Consider the following 17,092-nt stretch of genomic DNA (forward strand, 5'->3'; position numbering starts at 1 on the left):
ACTTTCAACATTCAAACCCTTAAAAAAAAAAAAAAAAAAAAAAAAAAAAAAAAAAAAAAATTCCCCTGAGGAAGCTGATTGACTGCTTGTGACATTCATTTTGTGCTCATTAATGGCCTCAGGATAGGAAACTCACAAGTGTGGATTTGGTGAGGGATAATCAATTAAAAATGGGGAAAGTAGGGAGTGGGAAACTTGTGATAGTGGAAAACATTCTGATTGGTGGTTTAAAATTCTCCAATGATTTTTTTTTTTTTTTAAACTGTTGTTTAAGACTGTCCGCTTTGCTGGTCTTCTTCACCTGGGTATAGGAGGAAGAGGAGGAGCCCCTCTTTCCTTTTTACCTGAACCTGCAAACAAGAAAAAGAATTGGAAAAAAAAAAAGGCTGGTTGGTCAACCTAAAGTGGTCATTTTAAGAGAAAGAAGTCAGATTTTTTGTGAGAAAAAGATTGTGAGTTTAAGACAAACGCTAACAATGGAAGCTAAAGTTGGTGCTATAATAAAATAAAATCATATTTCACAAATATGTCAACTTTTTTTTTTCATATGCCGTATCCTGTTCCGGCCAAAAGGTTGCCCTGTGTTGAAGTCACAATGCATGCAGGTGGGGCTGACCTCTGCCATCGGTCTTGCTGATCTTGCTTGGGTACGTCTTGTGGAAGTGCTGGTAGGGTTCGGGTGGAGGCAGGTCCGAGACGGGATGGAAAGTGAACCGAAGCTCCCAATCATCTACGAAAATGTGAAAATCCACTTCAGCGGGAAGTCACAACAGCAACATTAGCAGTTATGAGCACTCACCATGTATCTGGTTGTGGTGCGAGTTCTGGAAGCCATTACCCATAGGTGGCGGCGGTGGTGGAGGGGCGCCTCCACCACCTGGCCGGTCCACCGGTCTGTCCGGAGGTAGAGGGGGCCTAGCTCCGGGCCCGCCCCGCGGGGAATCCGACCCTGGTCGCCCGATAGGAGAATGTGCCGGCGATGACCTCATGCCCGCACCGCCCATGCTACGACCCGAGGGCGGTGGCGGGGGAAGTGGACCTATGGAGATAACATTGGAAGCTAATTTCAAAAGTACATATTGGAAGCTAACATTGGAAGCTAATGTTAGCAGAAACAATGGACGCTAACAGTGGACGCTATCGCAAGAGCTAACTTTGGACGCTAATGAAGCTAACATTGGAAGCTAATCTTAAAGCTAATTCTGGAAGCTGCATGTTGGAGTTGTGGTCGGAAGCTATCATTGGTCTTCCTCTGCTCAAACACTTAAGGCAGAAGCGGGCACTTCCGCCTTTCCGTTGGCCCTGTCGTAGACGGATGCCCACATTTTCAGCAAGTGCTTTGTGACGCGAATCCTCGAAAAAAATTCACTGATTGAGCACCGACTGAAGCAGGTTTTCATCCGTCAGTACAGACGGACCTTCTCACACTGCGTATTTTTTTAGGCTTTACACATAAAGCACTCACAGAAAAACTGGGCATCCGTCAACGAAGGGGCAAAGAGACAGAAGTGCCCGCCTCTGGTTAACGGTAACAGTGAATATTGGAAACTAACCATAGCGCTAACTTTGGTAGCTAACGTTAACTCTAACTTTGCAAGCAAATATTTGAAGTAACATTAAAACTAACATTGGAAGCTAATTTCGGAGGTAACGTTAGAAGCTAACGTTGAAAGTTAACAATGGAAACTATCCATGGAGGTAACATTGAAGTTACACTAAAAGCTAACTTGGGAAGCTAAATTTAGAAGTAATGTTAAAGCTAACTTCATAAGGTAACTTTAAAGATAATGTTGGAGGCTAACGTTTAGAGGTAACGTTAAAGCTAACATTGGAAGCTAATGTTAGAGATAACAACAATGGACATTAAGATAAGACATAACATTGGAAGCTACCATTAGGAGATAATTTAAATATCAACTTTGGAGTTAATGTGATGTTGACGTTAAGGTGGTGGTCCACAGTATACATTTTTCTGATGCTATATTGACTCTGCCAACCTGTGCGCCCTGACGATTGGTTTCTTCCAAAAGATGGTGGCCTTTCGTTGGGTGGGGGTGGGAGAGGTCCTGTCCGGATATGGGGTGAAGAGCCACAAGTGCTGGAGATGAATAACAACAGTGTTTGAATGCGAGTCTAAGCTTGATTGTCTCCTGCAACCCTAATGTGGACAAGCGCTAAATGGACAGATGTTTTGTTTTGGGTGTACCTGAGTGAAGTGTTCCTTTGGGGTAGACGAGGCGTGCAGTGGTCGTCCCCCACAGCGGGCGTCGGAGGCAGAGGAGGTGGGCCCGGTCGCCCCGGTGGGAGAGGCGGTGCCCCACCTCCAGAGCGAGAGGAGGCAGAAGATGGCGGTTTCGAGTTGACGGCGGGAGGCGGCGGGGGCATGTCTCGGGGCATGGACGGCCGGTGCCCTCCAATAGGAGCTGGTGGGGGTGGAGGCCGGTCGTCGGGAAGCGGGGGCCGCCCGCCGGGAGCTGGGGGTAAGGGAGGTCTAAAGTTATTCGGAGGCGGCGGCGAGGAGAAGCTCTGCCTCGAGGAGCCACCCGGGGGTGGAGGCAGGGGGCCATGCCGCCCCGGGGGAAGACTCGGGGGTGGCGGTCCTGACGAAGGGCTGGGTCTGGGTCCTGCAGGGAGGGCCGGAGTGGGCAGCCCCCCGCGGGGACTGAAGTTCTGGTTGGGTCGAGGCGTGTTGGGGATGGGAGGTGGGGCACCCCCTGGAGTGTCTTGCCTTGAGGAGAGATTTGTGCGGTTTTTGGGAACATCAGGAGCCCCGCCGCGGGACACTGAGAGCGCACCAGGGAGCTTGGGAGGACCAGTGGAGCCGCCACTAAAGGGGCTGGGGCTCCCACCAAAGCGATTTGGGGGGAGTGCCGGTCCTCTGCTGGGTCCCGAGTCTGGAGGAAAGGGTGAAACATTAACTCAAGACATAAACACGTTTTTGTTTTGTTGTTCTTGTTTGTTTGTTTGTTTGTTTGTTTGTTTTTTTACCACTGGAGTCTCGGTTTGCTGCCGAGCGCAGTTTTGGCATCCCGCCCGCAAACAGGCCTCCTAAACCAGCAGGAGCACCACCACCAAATCCTCCACTTGAACATCCTCCTCCACCTCCACCTCCACTAGAAATTCCTCCTCCTGAACCACCACCTCCTCCACCTTTGGGGTCTGGGACACAAGAAAGTCATTTTTAATGTTGTATACACCTCTGAGTCTAATGTACCATATTTATCATATAATGTCTGTTAGTGAGCACTTCTCTTTTGCCGAGATAATCCATCCACTTCACAGAGGTAGAATATCATGATGCTGATTAGCAGTGTATATACCTCTAATGCACTTATTCTTTATCCTCTACACAGAATGTCTAATAATACTGCTGTATGTCACATTTAATGACCTTTTCACCTTTAATGTAACAAATTATTGAAAATGCAGCATATTTCTTACTATCCAGCAGGGGTCCACTTCGGTCATTGGTGACCGTCTTTTTGAGTCCGGTTCCTTTACATATGTCGGACAACAGAGCGTTGCGTCCCTTCTGCTCTCCCCGACTCGGCCTCTCTGTGTTGGCCTGCAACAGCCACAGACACAAGTTGTGTTAAGTGTCCACCATCTTCACATGCATAAAAAAATATACATATAAAAGTTAGTGCTTTTGTAACTTACAAGTGCCAGCGTGGGAGGAGGCGGCGGGCCCGGGGGCGGAGGGGGCGGCGGGGCAGGCATCTCTCCACGTTTAGGCGGTCTGCACTGGACGCTGCAACCTGGTTGACAAACAGTTTAACACATGGTCAATTGTTTTGGTCCCCTTTAACTGAGCAGTGACAATATCAATATCAAGAGTCCTCTAAAATTTGTTTCATTCATTTAGCTGCTGTTGACCTAATGTTGTTTAATTAAAATGTCATTATATTCATTTTTCCTCATAAAATAATGAATAGTGTTATTAATATGTTTTATATCAACATCTACCAATTTTTGCTTATTAAGTCATTGTTTATTTAATTTGATTAAAAATAATTGTAAATAAACAAAAATGAAATTGATTATTAGCATAAACGTACATGAATTTATTCACTTATTTTTTTTTTTAAATCCATACCATATAATAATTGGTTAAAAAGTAAACAATTTAACATATACATTTATTTAAAACAATTGTAATTTCCCTAAATTAATATTTCATTATTCTTACGTCATTTTATTACAATTTTTCAGTTTTATTTTATACAATACAATTACTGCCCTGCGATTGGTTGGCAACCAGTCCAGGGTGTCCCCCGCCTACTGCCCAGAACCAGCTGAGATAGGCGCCAGCAGCCCCCGCGACCCTTGTGAGGAATAAGCGGTCAAGAAAATGGATGGATGGATACAATACAATTACATTTATTATCAACAATTATTTCAGTAGCTTTAATAGTCGTAGCATTATAATTATATTGTTTATACATGACAACGGCAACATGTGCCTGATTAACATCACTACATTAACTCTGCACTTCCTGTAAGCTACTGACAAACAGGAAGTGCAGCTCGGCACCTCATGTTTTCTAACAATAATGTGACCTATAATTTGTACAACTTTGTAATAAAAATATTATTATACATATATATATATATATATATATATATATATATATATATATATATATATATATATATATATATATATATATACACAACCAGCATGAGGTTGCACAAGTTTGCACACCCTTTTACAACTCGGATGTGGCTGTGGTCTGAATGACCCAATCACATTCAAACTCATGTTAAGTGGCATTCAACACCATTTCAAGCGCCTCAGATTAATCCCAAATTAAGTTCAGCTGTTCTAGTGTTATTTTTTTTTCCTTTCTAGAAAACTTAATACACAACTTTTGAGCTCTTTCATCAGGATGCAGAAATGCTCGGCCCATTTCCTCTAAGCCGTGACGAAACGGTGCATGTGAGGACATCAGACAGGAAATGAAAGCACTCGTTTTGACGCCTTTCTCATCTTGCCTTATTGGCTACAATTTATACTTGCATGACACATGTATGTGGCTCACTGGAAGACTGGAAGGTCACCAAAAACAGATTTCAGGAAACATGCATGGTCCTCTTTAAGACCTCAATTAATAGACTGTTAAGATCAAGGCTGGGCGATATGCCCGAAAACGAACATTTCCAAAAAAAGAAAAATCATTTAGACCAGTAAACTCGAATGAACACTGAATTAAAACTAGCCCGACTTAACAAACACACATGGCTGTACACTGACATGTTGAGCGCATCTCTTGAAGTCACATGCACGCCGACATTCGCACACTGTGATCAGCTGTGAACACAGTGCTGCAATTGTGCGCGCGCGCACACGTGTCCAACGCCAATAACAAACGGGCCAATTGTTTCCTTTCTCATGTCTGTGGTACTTTTCTCTTTCTGTCTTCCAGAAATGTTCACATGTACTTAAAGCAGCATGATGAAAACAACTGCTATTTCTGTAGTTTTGTTTTTGTTTCCGTTGTTGCAAGATTCTCATGATAGTTGATAATTTAGTACCCTAACCCATTGCAAGAGGGTGTGCACACTTGTGCAACATGTCAGGTTTTTTTTTTTTCAATACTTACATAGTATTTGTTTACCTTTACAACATTGAGGAGAAATAAATTATTTGTGTGGAGGGGGGTGGTGGGTTATTTGAACGTCATCATCTTTGGCTTATGTTTCTATATGTCAATACCTTAATGCGAACACACAATGCCAAAATCGTAATAAAGCTAACAAAACTAGCAATTGCAATGGAAATTTGAATACAAATGGTGCAAAAACTCACAGCCAGACAATATAATAATCACAGCCTATACTGTATTCTTGATCTTCCGCAAAGAATGGCAAATATTACTGCAGCTTACTGAGCAGTTGTGATTGTCTTTGTGTATATGTTTGCAAGTATTATACAGAACCCTGGTGGCCAAGTCGTGCACAACAGAAGGAGCCGCAGAATAAGAGGAGAAGAAAAATAGTCATTTCAGATGTCTTTAGCACACCGTCGCCAGAAATGTTGGCGGTGCAAGAAGTGTGCTGCTGAATAGCTAAGCTAACATCCTGTGTGATTGCACGCACACACACAAGCAGATGTGCCATGTAATTTGACCTGACGTCTGTTCCTCATTGACTCAAACCGTAAAAGAGAAACATTCCACTTGTGAACATGTATTATGCTATTTCTGTAAGCTTTTCATTCTAAATGTAGTCAAGTTGTACACTGTTTCTTCATATTTGTTGCTCATGACCGTAAAGTGTTCAAAGTAGGAAGAAAAGAATTTTGACATTTTTGGGGCACATGTTTTTTGTGTGTGTTTAAAAGCATATTTTCCAAAATATACAAATATTAAGCATCAGGACATTGCATCATACGGAGAGCTATTTATTACATGCTGTATATTAGACATTATATTTTTAATATTTTTTTTAACATTTTCCTGCGTATTTTTCATCTTAAATGAGATTTTTAATTTATTATTTATATTAAAAAAAATTAAAATATTTATTTTATTTGACTATATTTTGGGCTTTTTTGTATAGAGGTTTGTTACTTTTTTATTTTACTGCATAAAGTATATTTTAAAATTTGTTTGACGAATACAGTTTACGGATTTACTTCATATTTATTTTACTGTATGAATTCATTTGTATTTTACTTTTTTTCTGATTTTACAGTATAGGATATTCAAAATGAAGGTTGATTTTACAAGAAGTACATTACTATCATTTCAAAATTGACTGATGTATTTTACATTGCAAACTGATCTCAAAAGTGCACACTTTAAAAACATCATAACAGCATCAATTTGTTTGTGTTACTTTATTTATTTATTTATTTTAGCCTTTTTGTAATCCAAGAATGTTTTGGTTACGAATATTTGCAATTTATATGGGGTACTCACTCAATCTGCGTCCATAGAAGAAGGAGCAGGATGTTGAGAAGACAATAGAAGAAGCACCTCAGTTCCGTCCTCATGAAAATGCAAAGTGTGAGCAACAGCCACATACAGCTGAAAAAGAGTCCGGAAAAGCAAAAAGCAGAAGATGAGTGATTGCTAGAATGCTTTAAAAAATTATTTAAAAAAAAAGAAAAAAAGATGCCCCTCCCCCTGCACAACTTGGACTTCCTGTATGTGCATAAGACATGCAACGCGCTACTTCCTTTTTTTCACTTCCCCAACCAAGCGTTCTTTTCATCCATAATACGTACCTCGAGATTTCATTATCGTATTACTGTAGTGTATTTTTAAGTTTTATAAGTTCATATTTATTTTTCGTCTGAATCATCGGTTTGCTTTGTTTTGTGATTTGTAATTATTGATTCACATTATTGTAACACCATATCTGTAAATAATAAAAATGGTCAGTGACATGTACGCCAAGATATTGAATGACTGCTTCAAAAGTGAAAGCGATAGAGCGAGCAGCACTGAAATCTGAATTTGGAGAAGAGAAGGCCACCAGTGCTATGCTAACTTCACAGCAGACACTTCCTGTCCTCTCAGCGTCGCACTTCCTGCTGAGCTAGCTCGACGCCACAATGTCACACTTTGTGTTTGTAGCTCTGAGTGGGGGTGTACATGTGTGGGTGTGCTGTGTTGCATGTCAGTCATGTCCAATCAAGAGTAAAACCAAAACCGTCCGAGCTAGTACTAACAACAACAACAGGGCCGCTGTATCAAAGCATGAAGCTAATTTAGGTGTACTGTTGAGGTGTGTGTATTTGTGAGTGAGTCTGGGGGTGAGGTTGTGTTTGTGTGTGTTAATGTGTGTCCATGTGAGCCGGTCATGTTCACTGAGGAGTAAAACCAAAACCTGTCCAAGCTAGTGCTAACAATAACAGGGCCGCTGTAGCTAATGTCGCGTGTATAAATGACCATTCTGTCAGAGCTTTGGCTAACCAAACTAACATGTGGCAGGAATAGAACTCCCAAGGGAAGAAGCTGTCCAGGCTGCTCAGCTACCAAACACACAACACAAGTGTAAAAAAAATAAAAATAAAATAAAATAAAAAAAATAAAAATAAAAAATAAAAAAATTAAATTAAAATTTAAAAAAACAAACAAATAAATAAATAAAAAAAGAGAGAAGCTAACCACCAGGCTCAGTTAAAAAGTCAGACTGCACACACTTTTTGATGACAGACTGACAGGTAAGAAAGACGACAAAAAAAATAAAACAAAATCTGTTCCTCTGTGGTCATTTCCAACTCACAGGGTTGAATCACCCAAAAAAAAAAAAAAAAACACACAAAAAAAAAACTTTAAAATAGCTATTTATAGAATAAAAGATACATACAGACGTGTTACTTTTCTAGTTTTCTGCTGAAAAGCATTTTAATTTCCTTTAGAGGGGAAATTCCGTTTCTTTTTATTTACTGAGCCACATCAGCTTATCTTACTTGCTAATATGATGATGTCACCACACAAACTCATGCGGTCAACTAGTTATAAATAAAGTTAAGGGAACATGAAGATATTTGTGTAGTCCATGCACAGCAGTCATAACCGTATACACATCTAAATCAATTTTTACCGTATCCAGTGTATTTTGAAATTTAGTGCCCATTTTCCAAAGTGCATCAGCATACCGAGGCCTCTCTGAGAGGACACGAAAAGTAGGCTGCTGGAGCAAAAGAAGCCAAAAGAGAGCGACTGTACTCATGCTTGAAATATGAATGCAGCACTCTGACACGGAATATCTGAAGCGTTGAAGAAAAAAAGATAAGAGCACAAACAACAGCTCAAATATGGTTCTGGAATGTTATAGTTGCTTGACTGCTTTATGGACATTTTCTAAGCGGAAGGCATACGCACACTTTTCAACTTTTACTGGTGTGTGTTACATAAACAATACTCACACTCAGTAGTGCAAGTATCATGCAAATTAATTATTTGGTCTTGTTGGCTCCTGGTTTATGAGGGGTGAGGAACTCATGGATGGTACCACTAGCCTTGTGACAGGGGTGGAGGGCGCTTCCACTAATGCCATCAAATGATCAACAAAATTAGGTGACAATAGCGTTCTCTCGTCTCTCCACTGGGCATCATCAAATGCAGTACTTAATTTTAGTCCCAATAAAATAATATTTTGTCAACTTTTTGTTCCTTCTCAATCAGGTATTTTCAAGAATATATTTACATGTATGACCGTTTTAGTGAACATTTTTGCTGACTACGTTTCATCTGAAATGTTCCTTCTTTGATCCTCTTATGCTCTTCCATCTCCATTCTCCAAAGACAACACAGACACACTTATGACCAATCAAACAAAGATCATCTTTTAACTTAATACAACAATTTACAAGCATGCTAGAAAGTGCATGGTTAATACACTTGGAGGATCATTTTAGGTTATGATTTACAGACGTACAGACAGATTAACGGATGGCCGGACATATAGACAAATTAGACAGCACATCCTGGTAACGTTCTTCCTAATTTGACATTTGAGCATCCATTATTATGAATGCTTCAAATTAATGAAGGTTCTTTCATGTCAATATATATATATATATATTTTTTTTTTAACAGGAAGAATGACACTGCCTTTTCCCACTCTATTATATAATTTCCAAAAAAAGATTAAGATTAGGCCTAACCTCAAAAACTTCATCTCTATTCTCTAAAAGCTAAGTCTAAAGTTATAGTTTAAATTTATCATAAGGGATGGATTGTGTTTAGGGTTTAGACTATGGATTAGTACTGTATTACGGTTTAGGATTAAGGGTAAAAGGTGTGGGTGTACTTTAACTCAAAACTTGATCCAAGTATGACTAATTTGAAGAATAAATGCACGACTGTAATATTATGGTGAAAACCATGTGACCGTGGACTGTCTAAATCGGAAAAGACGCCAATATGTCTGTATCATGTGTCGTTAATGTGAGCAGACGCATTGAGATCTCCTCGTCTAACCCTCTCCTGTGTATTAACTTTGGATTGTGTTTGACTTGGAGAGCCAAAACCAAATGTGTTCCACACTCATTTGTTCCCTTCATCACTTTGCAGTCTTTCCGACCGTCCGATGGAAAGAAAGTGATGGGAAATGCTTCAGCAGACTGAAACAATACAAGAAAACCAGTGAGGAATCCCAACAACTCGTGTCACAATACACACGTGTAAATATTTGCATGAGGAAATTGTCAGAACATTCCTCATGATTAGTATTTAAATTCCAATTTAGTGAAGAGTCGAGATGAAATGCATCAGTGTCACTTTTTCCAGACCAAGTACTTTTTTTTAGACGCAACTCGATGACAAATTTGACTTAAAATGACACGTTTTTAGTTAAACTTTTTGGTTATTCAACTTTGAGATCATTCAATTTTTTTTTTTTAACAATTTCTAATGTGCAGAAAGGGCACAAGGCTGCAGATTTTTTAAAAACTCCTTTGTGCTCTTTGTTTACATTCTTTTAGTAATAATATCACAGTACAGATAACTGTGATTATATTCTTCAACTATCGTAAATGCTGTTTTTACAAATTAGAAATTAAAAATGGCAACATCTAAAATGCAACTTACCATGAAAATGAAGACCCCATGAAATTGATTTAAATGACTTTTTTTTTTTTAATTAACAGTTCACTTCTGGATAGGGTACAACTGTGACATAAACTTGATGGCAATTTCTAATGTGCAGAATGTTGTTGTTTTTTTTAAACTCATTTGTAGCATGTCTTACATTTCTGTTGGTACGCCATAACTGATACAAGATTTTTGGGGTCAATGTAATTTCCATCAATGATCTTTTTGCACATTAGAAATTGCAAACAACCACAATGATCAATGCAAATGAGAGAAAATTAACTTGAAATGAAATATTTCTTTAATCAGCGGCAACATTTTTTTTTTAAATCAAGATACACCTTTAAGATAACTCCCAAGTTTTGATGCCAATTTCTCATGTGCAGAAACAGCACCTCTGCAATGTTGATTACAACACTGATTATTTTTTTTTGGGTGGGGGGCTAATTGCCAACAACACCAACCACAATGATATAAAATGACTATAAGAGCTCACAAAATGACAAAATAACTATAAGAGCTCACAATATTGCCTTAGAATGACACTTTTTGAGTTTATAGTTTCTAATGTACAGCAAGTGCACATTAGAAAGGTTCATTACAATGTTGATTTGTTTGTTTTGTTTTTTTACTCATTTCTATGTTTTGATTACATTTGTTTTAGGAACACCATGATAAGACTGATGACAATTGTAGTTTTGTGTTCACTATAAATGCCATAGTCTCTTTGCACATTAGAAATTGCCAAATGCAACAAACACACATATAAGACCTCGCCAATTTGATTTAAAATACTAACAATAGATCTAAAATCAAACCACGCTAATGCTACGACAACAACAACAACAAAAAGACAACCATCATTTCTACTGTGCACAAGACATTTCATTAGGCACACTTACCCAATCCAATGAAGAACGCTTCCAGTGTAGCGGGTGGTCTATAAAGTTAAGCACTGCACTACACGTCCTTCCATTAGTTTATACACCGTGTTATTCTTTTATTTATTTATTGATTGATTAAAGTTTCTCCCGAATGTTGACACAAGGCCCTCAGCTGGAAGAGCGTTTTCTGTCAAACAGGATGCACGCGCACACACATTCCACGTATTGATGTGCATGCAGCAAGCAGATGTCCTTACATAAAGACCCCTTTGAGCAAGATAATCAAAACCAAATGTGAACGAAATGCAGCTCTCGTCCAAACAAAACAGCTACACACACTTTTTTTCCGGGCATTTTGCAAACCGTAGTTGGTCAAAAAGAAAGAGAAAGAGCACCAACCAACCTGGGCCCGCAGCCAACAAACACGCCTCGCTGAGCTCTCGAAGCAAGAAGTCGTCCCCCTTCTTCTTCTTTGCAGTAAACAATCCCCGCAGCCCGAATCACTGCCAGCTGCTGCTTGAAGGAGGAGGAAGAGGAGCATGACAAGTCTTCATCATGTGCGCGCTACTTCCTCGCTCACGTGACTTTGCGTTACTCACCGACGCACGAGCCACGAGGCGTCACGCAGCTTCAAAGTGGGAATGATGTGTGAGTGGGAATGTATGTGTGGTGAATGCATGCAGTCAGTCAATGGTCAAGTCTGCAGAGGGCGGGGACAGCTGCGCTCTTCATCCTCCTCCTCCTCCTCCTCTTCCTCCTTCTGCAGAAGCGTCCATGCACACTTCTGCGTCCAAGTCGCCCCCTTTCCTGTGTGTGTTTGACATTGTGTGTGCCTGGGATTTACTGATTTATTATATGAGCCCGTTTATCTATCTAGGACACACACGCTGATAAAGCAATGCAGTGGAATAAATGACAGTTCAACTGCTACTATTTAAGATGAAGATTCTGTGTTTAGTGTTTAAAATGTTCATACAGTAAAGTAGCAAACCATAATCCAGCATCAGTAACGAGTCGACGCACACGATTTCAGCACCCTGGCAAAACTACAAAACAATTTAACTTTGCTTCATAAATTGAATGGGGGAAGTAGTGCCATCTGGTGGACAGTTTTGTCATGTCAGGCTAATTCAAAGTCCCTGTAAAATGAAAACGTTCTACATAAATTGACACATTGCAGGGAATAGTATAAACAAATGTGGCAAATTTGAATTATCAAAACAAAAGAGGTCAATTTTATGAAGTCGGGCTTCGAAATGGTGAAAAATCCAAACGCTCTCTTCGTTGAATGTGCTGAAATCACACCTGGCCATGCGTTCAACTGTCAAGTACGCGTTGTAGTCCAAAATTTAGTACAGTATAGTGTTTTTGAAACAAATCTCAATTCTTGAAAATCCAAAGTAAATGGCAGTAAATGTCCTTGTGGGATGATTTAAGGAGGCTGAGAACTTTTGGTGAAGAGATCACACAGTATTTATTTAATATTAGCAATTGTGGTGCTACATGGATGAGTAGCTCCCTTTTTGTGTACATTAACGAAAATCTGAAGAAGTTTGAGAACCGCTGCTTTAAGTGTTACAGAAGATGGCGGGGAAGCTGCGAATGTCTTCCAAAATTGTCGGGAATGGTTGACAGGCGTGGCGTCACATGGCGTTAAATAACTGTGGAACGTTCACAGTGCCTGAGGTTACATAATCCCTCTGCTGTCTTTTAAAACGTTTTGTGTGTTATTATTAAGAAATTGAGTGTGAGTTACATCACTCGGACCGGCTGCCATGTTACGTACTTTGTGGCAACAAAAACATGATGAAATGCATCCCACATGAAGTCGTGCTGCAGAGTAATCTAGTCCCCCCCTCCTGATGGAAAGAAAACAGACGAGTTACAGAAATCCTGAGCCGGCCCTGACAGAAATGCTAGTGGCGCCACTTAGTGGTCATACAGGAACATGACTCATTTTTTGTTTTTATTTACTTGTACTTTATTTGTATATTCCATCCATCCATTTTCTAAACCGCTGGTTCCTCACAAGGGTCGCGACTCGCGGGGGGTGCTGGAGCCTATCTCAGCTGGCTTCAGGCAGTGGGCGGGGTACACCCTGAACTGGTTGCCAGCCAATCGCAGGGCACACATTATTTGTATATTGAAATTTTATTTTATTAAGAATTACAGCTTATTTCATTTTACATCAGATAACTATGCTGTATTTATGATTTACGATTATTTTATCTTTTACGTGAAAGTGAACCATTTCTAAGGTTTTAAATATTTAACTTTTTTTTTTTTAAATAAATAAGTCATATAAATATTTGAATTAGATTTAAAAAAAAAGACACTTCCTTTTTATTATTTTCACATTAGTGTTTATGGGGTTGTATGCATTTAAATTGATTTTAAAAAAATATGTTATTAAAAATAGGAGTTAAATACTTTAAATTTAAAAGCAAATATTTTTTGAAAAAACTTAAGCATACCATTAAGTACAGCATTTTAGGATTTTAATTCTTTAATCTAATTAAGAGGTACACATTTGGACTATTTATTTTTAAATGAAAATTTTAACATAAATCAGGTAAAATGCTACATAATTTGAATGCTTGGTTGAGATAAAAAATATATATATATTTTAATCTAAATTCATCAATCATGTCTTTCAGAAAGGTGGTGAAAAATGTACCATGCGTTAGACATCTAGTCAAGAATGTGTGACTAGAACTTAAGAAAGAACAACTTTTAGACAGCATGGTGAATATTTTAATACTATAGTTTCAAGTGAATATTAAATAACAGTTTGCAGTGTATGTATGCAGGTTATAAGGAAAAAAATAATACTTTTGACACACATAGTTGGATACATTGGCATTTCTAGTTCCTGTACTCCCAAACCATTTCTTGGGGTGAAAATGCACAATTTGTATTTAAACTAATAAAAACAAAAAAAACAAAACGTGTATTCCTGTTTTTCTTAGAAAATGCCTTTGTTGTGTTAGCCAACATTATATTGTGTATAAGTGTGAAGTGTTGGTAAGTGTGTGGTTCACATAGTTACACACGCATTCACACTTTGAAGATATTTGCCTTGCCTCTGCCGCGTATTTAACAACCTCAAGTAAGGCTCCAGTGATGTCGGCGGAAGTACGAAACACTTCCTCAGACGCTCCTGGTGGACAAACACTGGTTGACCACTTCCAGCAGCGACGAGTTCTCCAGGGCGGCGGCCACCCGCTCTTTGTCGGCCAGCTGCTTGTTCACTGTGACCATAAAAACACACGAGACAGTCAAAAATTTGCACTCTGGATTTGAGTGGGACAACATAAAAGCGTTCTACCTGCTTCCTCTGAGGCGTGCGTCCCAGGGGTGATGTGCACGTCGATCTGGAGGTGGACACCAACACACTTTTTATATAAAAAGTCTACAGATCCTTGTTCAAACAACAGATTTTTGTGCTATAAATAAATGACTCCAAGATAAATCTTTTCAAAACTTGTTCCATTAATAAGGTGACCTTATTTGCGGAGAAAGTGAAGGACTTTCTGAACGTATGTATCGCTAATACACAAAAATTGGTCGCACTTTGAATCGGTCGGGCAGCGAGCGCAGCAGCTTGACTTTGATTGACAGGCCGATGAGCGTGGCCATGCTGCAGTGGGGGATGGTGGGCGTGAACTCCACATCTACGTTGCTGTCGGCGTCGTTCACCTGTACACAAAAATAAAACAATGAGAAATAAATGCACAGATAAAAAGAGAGTAACAAGGAACTTCTTGATTCAAATAGACACTATGGGCATTGTCATCAATTGTTAAGTATGTCGACGAAACACATATTGAGGAAATTCAAGAAAATCAGCAGAGGTGCTATCGATTCACTCGACTCAATCTACTGTCTAAAGATTAAAAAAAAAAAAAAAAAAGTTTAAAAAAAAATGTCAGTTGCTATTTTATTAATATTTTATAGAATTTTTAGATGTGAATTATTTTTATACATTTAATTATATTTAGTAATTTACATATAACTAAATAAAAAAAAATACATACCGAGCCTTTATTTTAAAAATTCTCAAACCATTTCTAGAAATGTAGATAGTTAATTCCAAATCAGTTATTTTTAGAACTCTAAAGCACAATAAACAAACAAAAACTATTTCAGCCATCTAAAAACAGTAAGACAATGTTGCAAGCGTAAAAGGAAAAAGTATTTTTAATAATAGTTACTCTGAGTTTACCATGGTCTTTATATTTGTTCCTAATTTATTTAGATATTATTTGGTTGCTTCCTGAATGAAAGAACACACAAGAACTTGTTTAAAATGGACTATACAAGAAAGAACCTACTTTGACTCTGACTTGCTCCACCACGTTGAGCTCCTCCAGAGAGAGAGGATGTTCCGGATCATTGATGGATCTGATCAGATGTTGCATCGGTTAAAGACAATCGCTCATCCTAATCAATCATCCTAATCATAACATACCATGTTATTTATCCTTAAGTGTCACTTTAAATAATACAATTTGTTGCTAAAGTAATGGATAAAGCACATGCGGAATACTTTAGGAAAACAAATAAATGTATCAATAACTATGACAGTGACACCACATATTATTCTAAAAGACAAGTGTCTATTTAAATCAAATAAGTACCAGTAGTTAAACACAATAATAATAATAATAATAATAATAAAAGATCATAATATTAAGAATAATAGCGTAGTACTTTGATTGTACATTAAAATTGAATATTTTCATATAATAACGGTACTTTATATTCAACTTCAGTTAGGAGAAATTAAAGACACTCTGAACATTTAAGTATTTTTAATTATGTTGAAAAAAAATGTACTCGTTTGTTTTCAAAGGCTGTTTTTGCAAAACTGAGACACACTTCCGGGTTTAACGAAAAGCGACAGAATCTCACACACACAAAAAGCGAAAACAAAGCACTATACAATACAATAAATACAACACTCACGTTATGATAGTCAACCTTTTAAACAAAACAACAAAACTGTCGCTTATTTTAACTTGCATGTGACGGTTATCCTAAAAGGATATCAAAGATTTCCCTGTCATCGATAGGGTCGTGGACGTCTTCGTCCTCGTCGGCGGCCGTCTGCAACCTCTCACCGGACCGCTGGAATATGACTGGGTTGGCGTTTTCCAACTGGGTCCCGCCGGACATTTTGTAGCGGTACTTTTAGCCCTCGAAACTGAGTTCCAGCCAGCTGTTTAACTCCTGGATATTATGAAAGCTAGAGCCCGCTACATAACATAAACGCACGTCTTGGAACAATTGCGCATGACCAAAACACATCATTTCCGGAACAACGGGTAGTGACAAAGTCCAAAAAGCAAATGAATACCTCAGTTCACAATTCTGGTTATACTAGAGCTTTAAGTAAAGGCTTATTTGAAAACAGCAATATTTCCAGCCGGGAACACGACACGGTTTAAAAAAAAAAAAATTATATATACCATTTGTGACGTATTATAGATACCATTATGTTGTAAATTAAAATATTAATATATATAGATGAATGTATTTGACTGGATCTGATTTAGATTAGTTGTAATCCCGATTAGTACATAAAAAAGTATAGATCATAATTGCAATATAAGTAAAAATGTTTACTTATCTTTACCCTCAAATGCAACAGACAAG

The 17,092-nt window shown here is 38.6% G+C and overlaps 2 protein-coding genes across 4 annotated transcripts; both read right to left on the minus strand.

Moving 5' to 3' along the window:
- Window positions 1-47: 47 nt before the first annotated feature.
- On the minus strand, window positions 48-12,180 carry LOC144001617 (WAS/WASL-interacting protein family member 1-like). 3 transcript variants are annotated; one of them, XM_077496102.1, is made up of 11 exons: window positions 12,034-12,180; window positions 11,838-11,947; window positions 6,924-7,031; window positions 3,661-3,758; window positions 3,442-3,565; window positions 2,989-3,159; window positions 2,207-2,894; window positions 1,998-2,098; window positions 800-1,039; window positions 617-730; window positions 48-350 (listed from the first exon to the last, which is right to left on the minus strand). In XM_077496102.1, exons 4-11 carry the CDS (start codon window positions 3,718-3,720, stop codon window positions 298-300), a joined length of 1,551 nt encoding a protein of 516 aa, XP_077352228.1. In that variant the 5' UTR covers window positions 3,721-3,758; window positions 6,924-7,031; window positions 11,838-11,947; window positions 12,034-12,180; the 3' UTR covers window positions 48-297. The 3 variants fall into 3 exon arrangements, with proteins under 3 accessions (XP_077352228.1, XP_077352229.1, XP_077352230.1); XM_077496103.1 differs by having other exon boundaries at window positions 11,838-11,950; window positions 12,034-12,177; XM_077496104.1 differs by lacking the exon at window positions 6,924-7,031.
- Window positions 12,181-14,165: 1,985 nt separating this feature from the next.
- On the minus strand, window positions 14,166-16,777 carry ciao2b (cytosolic iron-sulfur assembly component 2B). Its single transcript, XM_077495100.1, has 5 exons — window positions 16,484-16,777; window positions 15,769-15,846; window positions 15,008-15,133; window positions 14,763-14,808; window positions 14,166-14,685 (listed from the first exon to the last, which is right to left on the minus strand). The coding sequence occupies exons 1-5, from the start codon at window positions 16,610-16,612 to the stop codon at window positions 14,585-14,587; spliced, it is 480 nt and encodes a 159-aa protein (XP_077351226.1). The 5' UTR covers window positions 16,613-16,777; the 3' UTR covers window positions 14,166-14,584.
- Between the last annotated feature and the right edge of the window lie 315 nt (window positions 16,778-17,092).

Source organism: Festucalex cinctus, chromosome 14, assembly GCF_051991245.1.
Source record: "Festucalex cinctus isolate MCC-2025b chromosome 14, RoL_Fcin_1.0, whole genome shotgun sequence".
NCBI lineage: Eukaryota > Metazoa > Chordata > Actinopteri > Syngnathiformes > Syngnathidae > Festucalex > Festucalex cinctus.

Coding starts and splice junctions, on each gene's coding strand:
- LOC144001617 (XM_077496104.1), bottom strand. CDS start 3,720: ATGCCTGCCCCGCCGCCCCCTCCGCCCCCGGGCCCGCCGCCTCCTCCC. Junction 3,566..3,660: donor CTCCTCCCACGCTGGCACTT/GTAAGTTACAAA, acceptor TGGCTGTTGCAG/GCCAACACAGAGAGGCCGAG. Junction 3,160..3,441: donor AAGTGGACCCCTGCTGGATA/GTAAGAAATATG, acceptor CTTGTGTCCCAG/ACCCCAAAGGTGGAGGAGGT.
- ciao2b (XM_077495100.1), bottom strand. CDS start 16,612: ATGTCCGGCGGGACCCAGTTGGAAAACGCCAACCCAGTCATATTCCAG. Junction 15,847..16,483: donor ATGACAGGGAAATCTTTGAT/ATCCTTTTAGGA, acceptor CCGATGCAACAT/CTGATCAGATCCATCAATGA. Junction 14,809..15,007: donor CGCTGCCCGACCGATTCAAA/GTGCGACCAATT, acceptor GTCCACCTCCAG/ATCGACGTGCACATCACCCC.